Genomic DNA, 12,272 nt, shown 5'->3' on the forward strand with positions numbered 1-12,272 from the left:
CCTTGATTTGTGCCAAGCTCCAATGCACCATGCCCGCATCTCTATGCAAATCGCTGAACGGTCCATGCCACCATAACTACGCCACACCGTACATAACTGTGTCAAATACGCCGAGAGATTCGACGGCTTGACATCAACTTGTGCCGACAAAACACAGCCGTCGTCCCCCGCCGCCGCCCGCCTCCATCCCCAACGCACAGGCCATGTCTCACCGTCGGCGACTCGATGCCGCGACAGCAATGACGCAAGTTCGCCCCGAACCCCGCTCCCCCTCATGTCGCACCGTGAGCCAAGATGCGACGGTTGAGTTGAAGATTCACCTGCGTGGCCAGCGTGTACCTTAACGTTTGTATGGAGCGGAAGGAATTCCCTTGAATAAGTACGTTTACCACCCTTTTTGGTCACGCTGGATGCTGCGCCACTGGCCAATCACACGCGACTGAGACAATCGAGTCACAATTCAAATCGCTCCATAACGCGCAGCACCGCGTCCGACGAAACTTGGATGCCATGCATGACGCGCTTCGGGACGCGCCGCCGCGGGGGCGGATCCTATGACCTGTTTGAAGAAGCGAGAAAATACTCGCCAGTCCTTGTCCGCGGTTTCAGCTCGGGAAACATCTCGGTTGTTGACAAACAGAGCTGGCTCGAAGTGTGCGATACCAAACATCGGTACGGAGCCAACCTTCAGGCTTACTACAGAGCGTGGAAAATGCTTCCGGAACGGCCCACGGGGTTCTGGGAATGGCTCGACGACGAGTCGGTCGAAGTTGAAGGTGTGTCCCGCGCGAAACTCGACCGAGAAACCGTACTCTACTTTGACGAAGCCGAGCGCAAAAAATTTGCCTTAGACATCCGACCGGATGGACGCCTCGTCACGCGATGGGACCAACAACCCATCAATACGGGCGATGACGGGTGGATCTTTGTGCTCCGCGACGGTGTCTTGTACGGCAGCGAAAAGGTGACGAACCAAGTGCCTCGCATACATCACACGAGCCTAGTGGGCGGGGAATGTGTCCAAGCCGCTGGCATGATCGTCGTGGCTGACGGCATCCTCCAAGTCATGTATCCTCACAGCGGCCACTATCGACCTTCCGAGCACGAAGTTCTTGTGCTTTTGCGCTTCTTGCAGTCGAAAGGGATTCCCCTGCAAGACACCCAAGTCGACGTCCAGCGAATTCAAAAACGCAGCCGCGACATCGTAAACGGCAAGAAGGTCAAGAAGATCGACAACGCGTACTTTTGGCCTGGCGACCGCGTCCTCGACTTCCTCCACGTCAAAGAACTCGCGTGCGAAGCCGATCTCTTCCACCACATCGAGCGGTCCACCCGCGTCGAAGATATCTCTCCCACTGGCGATGCCGCCAGTCCCATCAATATTCATTAACTTATCGCTCGACAAATACACTGTCACTATTTATATACCTAAGCCGGGACCAAAGTTCCCACGCCCCCCCCCTGGACAGGCTCGAGCGAGCGTGTGGCGATCTCATCGAGCTTCACCTCGCTCCTCCGCCGTGCAACATGCGTACGCCCTGTGCGCTGCCACAAGTATGTGAACTATTCGTCCAGCAATAACTTGCTGAAGAGTCGCCACAGAACTGACTCACCCAGCACAGTGTGCCAACCATTGTATCGTCAAGGGCGTCATGTTGGCAAGCGCGTCGATGTCTCGAGCCGTTTCCGTGCCAAGCACTTGTAATCAGCGAGATGTCAAGCCCTGGAGGTAGCACCACGGGCTATGCCCAGTTGGGACATGATATTGGGCCGACTGTTCTTGGTAAAGGTAAAAGACGACTCGGGGAGGCGCCAGTGGAGTCGGAGCCTAGATGGCATTTAGCCGTCAGCGCTCCAAATTCGTCGAGCAACTCATGTTGGTGTGGCCCAAAAACGCTGCTCATGACGCGAGAATGGGCCAGATCGCCTTTGGCGTTGTGGACCACGATGTATCGCCGCATGAATCGGAGTCGCTCACTCGCGAACAGAGAACATTGGATAGCGATGAAGGATTCGTGGTCTTGGGGATTCCGACCACTCAGGCGCACTTGTCCGCATCAACAGCACGCGACATGTACTGTCGCGGTGTGTCCTGCCTCCTCAAGCAAGCCATGCTCTCCTCACTTGTAGCGTCGACTCAGTCGACACGTCCAAGGCCGACCAAGCGCTGATCCGAAGTGATCGACATGAGGTATCGCTCGTTTCGTCTCCTCCGGTTATACTACAATTATTGGAAGCAGGTCGGGCTGACTGGCGTTTGTCGTGTCGCTCGAAAGCTCAACCTAAGGAAGTCGGCAGCATCTCGTGCGACAGGCTTCACCAACAGACAGTCCGTTAGCGCAGCAATTTGGTCTGCAGAACCAACGGGACGAACATGTCGTGCCGCTGTCGACAGTGAGATGCCCACTGTGGAGAAGGGCTGGACAATCGTCCTCCAAAACAACGTTTTCGACGGTTGCAAGAGACCAAGACCCAGCCTCGCTTCCATCACCCGCGCCTCCCGGGTGACGAGTGCATCCTAGCCGCTAGCTGGGCCGTCGTTCACGACAGCGTGCTCCATGCCCTTTTTCTCCACAACGGCCACTGCTGTCCAGGCAAATTCGAGAGCCCCTCGTGTTGCTTTGATACTTGCGAAGTCGCGGTGTCTCGCTCGACAAAGTCGAGGCTGACATCCAGCACCTGGAGAAGACGAAGCTCGAGCGCAACGTACGCTCCATCGACAACACAGTCACGGCACCGGCCGACTCGGTGCGAATCACCCTCGCCGCGAAGGAGAAAGCCATCACAGAGCGCATTCACTTGCGCGACCGATCATCATGTTATCGCGTTCGTCAGGTTCAGTCCGGTCGCCGTCGTTCACTTGACTTGTTAAATTACCTTTAGTTCGTAGGATCTCGCACGCTTCCCCACCGCTCCCGATGTGAAAACAGCCCTCGATCGATGCAAACTACGACAGGGGCGCCGCATGACCAGCAACTCCGTCGGCTGCCAATGCCAGCCTTGACGCGGTCGACGCTACCTCAGCAGCCGTGTCGTCCAGCAAAGATTCGACCACCGCATCCACAATTGCGTCGTTCGAGTCGGCCACTTCACTGACCGCTTCCTTCACGAGTGATTGCACCAATGCTGCAACAGATTTCGTTTCTTGAGTTGCCAAGTAGAGGTCTTTGACGGTCAGAGGTGCTAAAGTCGGCGCGGCTGGCGAAGGTGCATGTCGTCCACGAGCTGATGTTCTCTTGATCGTTGTCCATTCGTTCAAAAGCTGTCGTCTGTCTTTGATGGCGCCGCCGCTGACAACACTATCACCGGCAGTGCTGGACTGAGTGGAATTTGACTCGGCTTCGCCGTTCTTTATCTTTCGAAGGAGGATTTCATCCACGTGAGTCCAATCGTATGGCTTCCGCGATTGCATGAGTGTGGTATACTCGTCGGGAAAATGAGTCACGTTGCGTAGAGCTGCATCGGGGGGAGCTGTGGCGATGTCGCGGTGGTACGGCGTTGGAGGCGATGCTTGGTTCAGTGGTCGCGCTGGGGTGGGTTGTGGACAGAACTTGCGTTGAGAACAGTAAAACGTCAAGGATTCTTGAAGGAGCTCGTGCATGAGCCCGTCCGTGACTACGTCCACCGACGATTCGGTGCGGTCGACTGCAGTGGGAATTTGGGGCGGAGCCATGAGCGCTGCCTCTGCCATCGGAGCACCTGGCGTCATTGCGTCCATGGAGGGTTGAAAGTGAGGAGTCGAATCGTCTGCAGTTGTTATCGTGCTGCATGCCAGAGAGAAATCGGTGGTCGATAGAACGTCATCGAGCACTTCACCCCAAAGACAGTTGGTTATGTGGTCGGCTTGGACGTTCAATGAAGGATTGCGACCGTGCGAGGTACTGGCACTGGGGTTTGGAGCATTTACACTGCTCGGACGAGTCGTGGAGGTTCCAGGCATCCATGCGTCTTCGACGTAGTCGAATGACGACAACACATCCGTGCATGGCGATAATGCTCGCCGCACGGTTGCTGCGACCGCTTCTTCAATGTAGTCGAACGGCGCAAGCAAATCGTCGGCTCGAACAGTTGAATGAGGTACCGCTTGGCATTTCATGTGTTCAAGTTCTTGCACTGACGACGTTCGAATGGATCTATCAACACCTTGCTGCTGCAACGGAACGACCTCTTCCGCTTGAGCATTGTCGGCATGATCAATGCCATAAACAGGGACTACGTCGTGGACTCCACCCTCGTCGAAGTGACAATGCACGGCCGTTGATTTCGCCGGGGAGGTGTGCTCCGCACGGTCAAGGGAGCCACTGTCAGGCGCTTCATCCAAGATATACACTTGCTCGACGTCCTCGACAATGTCGTACCCTCGAAGTAAGTCCACCGTGTTGTTAGAAGCGCTCGGCTTCTCTGCATCCTCCTCTTGAATCGTATTCAATGCAGCGGTGACGGGAGGATGAGCTTCTTCGACGTGGTCGTACCCCGCAAGCAAACTCTGGTACTCCAACTCCCACTGGGTCACGAATCCGACCTCTGCTGGCCCTTGGACGTCTTCGACAACGTCATACAATGCCAGGAGATCCAACGTTTTGTCAAGGCTGTGATCAGGTATCTTCAACGCTACCGTTGCGTCGGTCGGTGGTTGCACAAGTTCGGCCGCTTCAACGTAGTCGAATTCGCTAAGGGATTCGAGCGGGTCCGGAATGGTTTGCGTTGCGACTTCATGCATCCAATTTGACGGCGCCGCGGCCTCAACCAAGTCATACCCCGACAAGAGATCAGGACTGGTCAGGTTGTCGTCGACGCTGGTAAAAGAGTCGTCGAGCACCGTCGGGATGGGAAGCACTGTCCGTGGCTCGGCCAGGTCCATGTCGAAAGTGTTTGGGGAAGTTGGCTCCCCACGCTGATCCTGAATCTCCCAGTCGGGTGAGTTGATCGTCATGGCAGCGTCGTCACCACTGGCAAACGACTGATCGTCGTCGAAATCGTCGGATATGGAGTCGCCATCGACGATTGAAATTTCTACAGACGCGCCCAACGAATTCATCGTGACTCCAACGACCTTGCCGGCAACGCCATCGTCGACTGCACTCGACGCAGCTCGCTCCTCCCGTGACGCGGCTGTGCTAAATGAGTCGGAACAACTAGCATTCGGGTCGTGCGTGTCTCCAAGTTCCATGGGCGTATTGGGAGAAATGCCACAATCGTCATGCTCCGCCATCTCAAACGAGGATTCATGCGGATGCTTGTCGTGGCTTGGGGCTGTCGCTGCGGCCGCCAAGAGTGTACTGTCTTGGCGGTGGCGTTGCAAGTCACTCAATCGAGATTGAGTGGTCGCGACGAGGCGTTCCGCTTGATCGAGCTGCGCCACCATCGCTTTTTCTTCCTCCTATGTCATTCAGCAATGCATCCGTTCATCAACGAATGCCACCAGGCTGGCAAGGAATACCTCCAGCGCCAGCCGTCGTTCTTCCTTGAGCACGAGCGCCGTCAACTGAACAGCTTCGTCTTGCTTGGTGGCGAGCGATTCCTACGCGGCACAACACATTGTTTCACAGCGTGGGGTCCACTCAGCAATATTACCTTCAATTCCGCCAATCGTTGTTCGTGCTCATCAATGCTGCGCGACAAGCTCGACTCTAGCTCCACAGGCGGTGCAGTGGCAGGGTCATCATTGCGCTGCGGCATTGCTAGTGGCTCTGCTTCGACGACTGGAGGGTCCTCGCCCTTGGTCGATTCTGGTTCATCAACCACTGCATCATCTTCGAAAGCATCGTCCGAGTACGCTGCGTCGCCATCACTCCTGTTATCGAACGAGTCCGAATACTCCTCGGCTGTCTCGGCCTTTTCCACGACAAGGGGTAGCGTCACATGATGCGCTGGTGCATTCGCGACGACAGGAACTGAAGTCGATGGGACCAACGGTGTTGGAGCGCTTCGATTCGCTTCATCCTCTACATTCAAACTCAGCGAGTACGCAACAAGCTCGTTGATGTGTTTGACTTCGGCCTTGAACTTGAGCTGGGCAATTGCTCGCTCCTTCGCCTCCACCAGCGCCATTGCTTGGTCTTTGCGGCGCTGCCACTTGGCCTTGTCCTGACCAATTTTCTCGGGATACTCAATCGCAATTTTTTCCAGGGCCAGCTTGAGTTCTTGCGACGTGTTGCTATCTCTTTCAGCAGCATTCACGTCGCGCTCGATCGAAATCTCTGCTAAATCGTTAGTGACACAAGTGGTCGCGTCGCCGTGGTCGGAATTTTCGAACTCGTTCGATCCATATTCGTCGACGGAATCTCTAGGTGGCACCAATGTGGAGCCAAGGGTCGCACCCGACGCGAACTCGTCCATCGCGTACATGTCTGCAGCGCCGCCGCCGTCCTCTTCGCTAGCTTCGTCTGCAATGGAGTCGTTCGTTTCGCCACCCTGTTGTCCATTGACCACATCTTCGTCTTCAGTAGATGGCGCATCACCACCACACTCGGGTTTCGGGGCACTTTCAGCGGCGCCAGGCGGTATTGCGATGGATGTCGAGTTGAAGTCATTCATGGAGTAGTCATCGTCGTCTACTTCTTTGCCATCGTGGTTGTCGGTCACTTCGCCAGCTGCAACGGCAATCTCTTTTTCGACGCTGGTCGATGCATCACCATCTTCGTCATCCTCAACTCCATTGCCGTTGAAATCGTCTACACTTGGCATGTCGACAGATTTTTCACCAGTCGCTCGAGCCTCGGCCTCTTCTTCGACAACAGTGGGGCCATCCTCAGACTGCTTGACTACGAAATCGTTCATCGAGTCCTCATCAAACCCGTCGTCGTAGCTCTCTGCGTCGGGAACGGCAGCGACAGCGTCCGTAACTACACTGTCAACCTCGAAGCCGTCGGGTGCGTTATCGTCTCTATCGGCCATGCTCGTGTCGTCGTTGTCTTTTGTGGATGCAAAGTCGTCGAAGGAGTACTCGTTCGCATCCGACTGGCGCAATGAGTCGAGCTTGGCTTCGGACGCAGGGACTATTTCGACCACACTCACAGCACTGGCGCCGTGGCTGCCCTCTCCGTCGTCCTGAATGTCGTCGTCCTGTTCATTAACTGTCTTGGACGATGTCTCTTCAAACTCATCCTCATCGTAATCTTCTTCAGCACGAACGGACTCATCGTGACCACTGGTATTTTTGGCGTCGTCAGCGTCGTCCCCTTCATCTCGTCCAGGGTCCAGTTGGTTCGCATTCGCCACCGGCAAAGGAGGCTGGCGCTGGTCTGATAGATCCACGGCGGAGTGGTAAATGAACTTGTTGGGATGCAGAGCGACGATGCCCAAGCCAACGGAGGGTTGACCGAACGCTAGTGCTAAGATGTCGATCTCGTCCGGGTCTTCCACTTCGACCTGCCGGAACAGAATCATGTCTTCGTAACATCGAGCAAGGTTGGCGGCTCGGCAGCTGTCCAACTGCATCCTCTCAGCTTGGTATTGCATGCGTGAGATGTTGCGCCGGGTGGCCAGGCTCCGTTGGCGCATGTCAAGAATTTTATCCTCGCTCGCCTTTCGAGCCAAGATGCTGCGAATGTACTCTTCTTTTTCAGGATCGGTCTCTCGCAGGTGAGATAAATATGCTTCCACTCGCTGTTGCGGCGCTTTGCCAGTTCCAGACGCCAAGGGCAAAGGAACCATCGGTGGCGCTGCAACCGTGGCAATTCGGCGCACCACGGCTGGTTCAAGCGGGTTGCTGTCTGACACTCCGTCGCGACGGCAACGCGGACTAGAGCTAGGCTTGCTTCGAGGGCTTTCGAACACGTCAGAGTAGTTTTCTTCGCCTTTCACTGAATCGTTTGGTATGGATGGTGCAGCTATTTCGTCAGCGACAGAGTTTGCGTCGCCTTCGAAGTCGGAAGCGATCGAGTCGTTCTTGGAACGACTACTATTGGTGGACTCTTCTACCTCGTCCACTTCGTCCTCCCTTGGCACATCTGTCGCCGAACGCTCGGCGGCGGTGTCGCTTCTCTCGTTGATATGACCAACTTCAACTTCATCGGGAATGTTGCCATGGGTAGGGTAGACCGACGTGGGTTTCGGGGGACTGTCGAACACTTCCGAATACTCCTCCGACTCCACCACATTGCCTATAGACTGTGGCCAGCCGGAGGCGTCCTCACTGGCGGCATCGATGTCGGGCTCATCGGGGTTACTGGTTCCTTCAGGACTGTCATGCTCGTCGACTATGTTTTCTTCGCTCTCCGAGGCAACAGGCGCGTTCAAGGATGCTGCAGAACCACTGCCTTCATCCTCGTCCTCCTTGTCTGAAGCGACGTCGCTGCAAGACGCTTCTTTTGTTGGGCTGTCAAAGGCTTGGGAATACCCAGCATCATCCATGGACTCGTGGGACGCAGCAACGTTTGCATTCGACGGTGGCGGCGCGAATTTCTTGGGACTACTCGTCTCGAAGGTTTCAGAGTACGCTTCAACGCTGTGCGCGGCGGACGAATAGGGACTCTTCTCGATGGCCAAATGAAACTGCGTCGGCCGTGTGCAGTCCAATTCGGCTGGCTGAGGGGCTTCAGGTGCTACAGCAACATCCTTGGGACTGGAAGGATCAATGAGATGTGTTTCCCAAGCTTGGACGTCTGCTTCGTCGCTCTGAATAGCCACAGAGTGCTGCAATATGCACTGAACGAATCCGTCCCGACACTCCACCGCCATCGTCCCCATCTCCACGGTCCACTGTGCCATCGTTGCAACGTGTTGTTGAACCAACTCATCGGTTTGACACGCCTGTTCAGCCACGTTGTCACGCTCTTGGGCTGTGTGCCCCATCGCTTGCAGCACAAGCTCTTGTTGATGAAAGTCTTCCTGCATTTGCATGTGCTGGTCGAGCAACTTCTGCGCTTGTGCCATCGAGTCGACTTCCTCTTGGATGGAATGGCCCCAGAGTAGGGTTTCGTTCTGGTGACGCTCCATCTCGTGCGCGTATTCCAGGGCCGACAAGTTCATCTGCGCTTCGTGAAGCGACTCTTGGTACTCAACAGCCGCCATCAATTGTCTGCTCAACGTCCGAGGGGAATGGCGCAGGTTTGTGTCATCTTCCATTACAATCCGTGGAGCGTGCGCGTACGGGTTTTGCCTTGGTTCGACGTAGCCGCTGTCTACATGACCGTCATCGTTCTCTTCGCGGATAGCTCGGTCCCAAAAAGCACTCGATCTTTTGCTCCCGATATCATGAGAGGCCGATCGCCGCAGGACACGGTTGGCTTCAGCTAAGAGCTCGTCAATCGATCGACCAGACAAGCGTTCATTTGCATCGTTCACGTCGTCTTCGAGAATTTCTCGCGGGGGCTGGACGTCAAATGAAGGAGGATGGTGAATTCCTTCCCCACCTGGCCACCGAATCGACGCAGCCAAGTCGCTCACGTCGTCATGTTCGGTGGCTTGGTCATCCTTGCCGCGGCCATCGTCGCTTTCATCCACAATGACTTTAAACCGATCGGTGGGGGGAACGGGTGCATGGAATTCTGCAGTGCTAAGGACAAGTCGGCGCTGCTCCTGCTCTTGAAACAACTGGTGTGCAAACATGTCCACGACACTGTATCCATCCCGCGTTGCGTAGATCAAGCGATCCAGCTCTGCATTTTCGTCGTCTGTGGCGTTTGACTCATGTATCGGGCGTTTCCAGGTTCGCATGGAGCCAAGGGGCGACATATACGACGGCACCTGATGAGATGCAGAAGGGGCTTCGCGGTCGTGCTGAAACTTGTCTCGATCTTGTGATGTCACTTGATATCCCTGCATCATTTTCTCTCGTTCCAGATGCTGACGGCGCTGTCGCAAGGCCATCCATCTCGCAATCTCATCTTCATCATCGGTGGAGGAATCATTGTTGTCGAACGTCCCGTGAGGACTTGCGGCCTCTTGCGCCGTCGCATGTCGAGATGTAGAGGTCGTCGGCGCGCGTATCTCGTCGTCTTCGTTGAGGAGGTGAGAGTGCTGCTGTCGTGCGTCCAAGTTCACGTAAACGACGGATAGATCTGTGCGCGAAGGAAAGCTTGCATTCGACTGAAGTGAGTCGTCTTCCCAATGCATGTGCCGCCGATTCAGTGCCTCCGGCGGAGCAGGTTCCGTGGGGGCATCGACTCCAATGTTAGGTGTATGCATCGGCGGAAACGTCGTTTCGAAGGCTTCCACTCGATCTGAATGACTGTGACGTTGATGAAGTGCTTCGTCGCTGTCGTCACTTGCTCCTCGTGATGACGACGTGCTGCCGTCGTCGTCTTGGCTTTCGACGCCTTTAGTACGGTCAGATCGGGTTGATTTGAACTCTACGGCATCGCCCTCGTTGTTTCCTGTATTTTCGATGCCCGAGTCTTCCTCCGCGTTGTTCGAGAGCTGCCCGACGCGAGATGTGAGCTGGTCCGTCAATTGTTTGAGGGTTTGCAGCTTTAACAACAGCACCGAAGAATGTGGCGGCGGGACCGGTGCGGTAGGTTGCAGTATTTGCGGCTCTGTGTCAACCATGGCAGCACCTTCCACGTCTTCGGCGCTGCTCTGTTGTAATTCATCGTCGTTCAGAATATATTCTGGGGCGCTGTCCGTTGCAAGGCCATCGTCGTCAGCATCGTAGTCTTTCCCACGTGACGCGTATCCTGGAGCGCCGTCCTTCTTGGTTGAAAATACTGCGCCAATAGAGTGGCCTGGGTGAAAACCAAGCAATACCTTGGTGATAGAGGGCGCCGCAGCGCCTGTGCCATGTTCGTCAGCGTTGTTGCACGACAGACGTATTCTATCGCTCCTTTTCGCCAAAGCAACGCTCTCTTGGACACGTTGCCATCGCACTTGATCCAAATTCTATGCATCCATGTCCCCATCAGTAGCAAAACTAACTTCCAAAACGCTACGTGAACTCTGTGGGATATGCTGCTGCATACCTGCAACTGGTTTCGCCTTGCGATGATGACTTGCTCCGCGTGTAAGCGGCACTGTCGAGCTCGTGCTCTTCTTTTCAACTTTTGGTGTTCCATGTAAATCCGAGCGCGATCTCGGCGCTGTTGCGTGTCCTCAGTCGTTTTGTCCGTGTTTGCAGGAGGAGGTTGTGACTCTGGTACAGCACTTCTCTTCCGTCGGATCACGGGACGAGGTGGAGATGGCCGTGGAGCGTCGTCATCGTTATTCGACTTGAGCGCAGCGGTGTCGGCGGGGGTTTGACGTTTCTTTTTCTTCAACGCGAGACGAGGGACTGGTGGCTTGCGCGGCGGCAGTTCCAACGGCGGCAGTTCCAACGGCTGCACGGCTGTCCGTTTTGGTTGTGGATTCGACGACGCAGGGGCTTGCGACGCCTTGGCAAACCGCTTTTGATTCTGCAGGCGGATTTGTCGATCCAAGTCGAGTATGCGTCGTCGCTTTGCGTCGGCGTCGTGTTTATAGTCGTGTTGTTGCAACTCCCGCTGTTGTTTTAACCACTGAACTGCCTCGGTCCACCGTTTGTGCTCAGCGAGGTACAAGGGATTATGCTGTGGATCATCAGCATCGACGTGGAGGGCCACGAGTGCGGGTGGCTCATGATGCACTTTGACCGCCGTATGGATGTGAAAAGAGGCAACGTCGCTGCAAACTTGCAAAGATCGAGGTGTGCGTTTGGTGTGAGGATACGCCACCTGTACTTCAACGGACGGTGGTGAGGGTTGGCGCTTCGTGGGGATGGTTACACGTGGCTCGAGCACGCGTGGTATTCTTGCAGAAGGTAGCGCTGGAGATGGAGCAGTCATCGCAGGCGACGGGGGAGCAATGGTGTCCGAGGAAGGTCTTTTGGGTCGCGTGGACTTCTTGCGCACAGGAAGCGCCAGAGGAACAAACCCACTGCCTGGCCAGCATGGAATGCTTGGATCAACCTTATGACCCATCAACGTGCCTCGCTCCTTGTACTAGGCAGGACACTTCAGGAATATTAATGAGCATTGACGCTTAATACCACTGATGGAGTCATGGGGATATCGGACGACCCGCGTCGATTCCGTAGCTCAGCAATATAGCTGGAATGGAAAGAAGGAGGTAGAGATGGCGTAGCAGTTGGCTCTGGAACTGTGCATCCATTGAAAATTCGGTCCAATTCTTCCTGCGGGAACCCAAGACGAAGTTGAACGCGGTCCATCTTCAAATGGGAAAGATACCAAATACAGTTGCTAATTTAAATTAGATTTAGACTACACTGCACTTTTAGTATTAAGCCCTAATGGTCTAGCGGTATGATTCCTGCTTCGGGTGCAGGAGGTCCCGGGTTCGATCCCCGGTTGGGGCCAACT

At 55.3% G+C, this 12,272-nt stretch overlaps 2 protein-coding genes and 1 non-coding gene across 3 annotated transcripts; 2 read left to right on the plus strand and 1 right to left on the minus strand.

Annotated features, from left to right (window-relative positions):
* The first annotated feature begins 467 nt into the window (after positions 1-467).
* On the plus strand, positions 468-1,432 carry H310_09404 (hypothetical protein). Its single transcript, XM_008875467.1, has one exon. The coding sequence runs from the start codon at positions 506-508 to the stop codon at positions 1,388-1,390; it is 885 nt and encodes a 294-aa protein (XP_008873689.1). The 5' UTR covers positions 468-505; the 3' UTR covers positions 1,391-1,432.
* A 1,327-nt stretch (positions 1,433-2,759) lies between these two features.
* H310_09405 (hypothetical protein) lies at positions 2,760-9,998 on the minus strand. Its single transcript, XM_008875468.1, has 3 exons — positions 5,575-9,998; positions 5,441-5,521; positions 2,760-5,380 (listed from the first exon to the last, which is right to left on the minus strand). The coding sequence occupies exons 1-3, from the start codon at positions 9,811-9,813 to the stop codon at positions 2,948-2,950; spliced, it is 6,753 nt and encodes a 2,250-aa protein (XP_008873690.1). The 5' UTR covers positions 9,814-9,998; the 3' UTR covers positions 2,760-2,947.
* Positions 9,999-12,196: 2,198 nt separating this feature from the next.
* H310_09406 lies at positions 12,197-12,268 on the plus strand. Its single transcript has one exon. It is a non-coding gene; the product is annotated as a tRNA-Pro (tRNA).
* Positions 12,269-12,272: the final 4 nt, after the last annotated feature.

This window comes from Aphanomyces invadans (assembly GCF_000520115.1).
Source record: "Aphanomyces invadans strain NJM9701 unplaced genomic scaffold supercont1.21, whole genome shotgun sequence".
Classification (NCBI taxonomy): domain Eukaryota; phylum Oomycota; class Saprolegniomycetes; order Saprolegniales; family Verrucalvaceae; genus Aphanomyces; species Aphanomyces invadans.

What these genes read in the sequence shown, in the direction of transcription:
- H310_09404 (XM_008875467.1), top strand. Translation starts at nt 506, where the DNA reads ATGCCATGCATGACGCGCTTCGGGACGCGCCGCCGCGGGGGCGGATCC.
- H310_09405 (XM_008875468.1), bottom strand. Translation starts at nt 9,813, where the DNA reads ATGGCCTTGCGACAGCGCCGTCAGCATCTGGAACGAGAGAAAATGATG. An exon ending in AACGATTGGCGGAATTGAAG is followed by an intron (nt 5,522 to 5,574) that starts GTAATATTGCTG and finishes TGTGCCGCGTAG; the next exon opens with GAATCGCTCGCCACCAAGCA. An exon ending in AACGACGGCTGGCGCTGGAG is followed by an intron (nt 5,381 to 5,440) that starts GTATTCCTTGCC and finishes TGAATGACATAG; the next exon opens with GAGGAAGAAAAAGCGATGGT.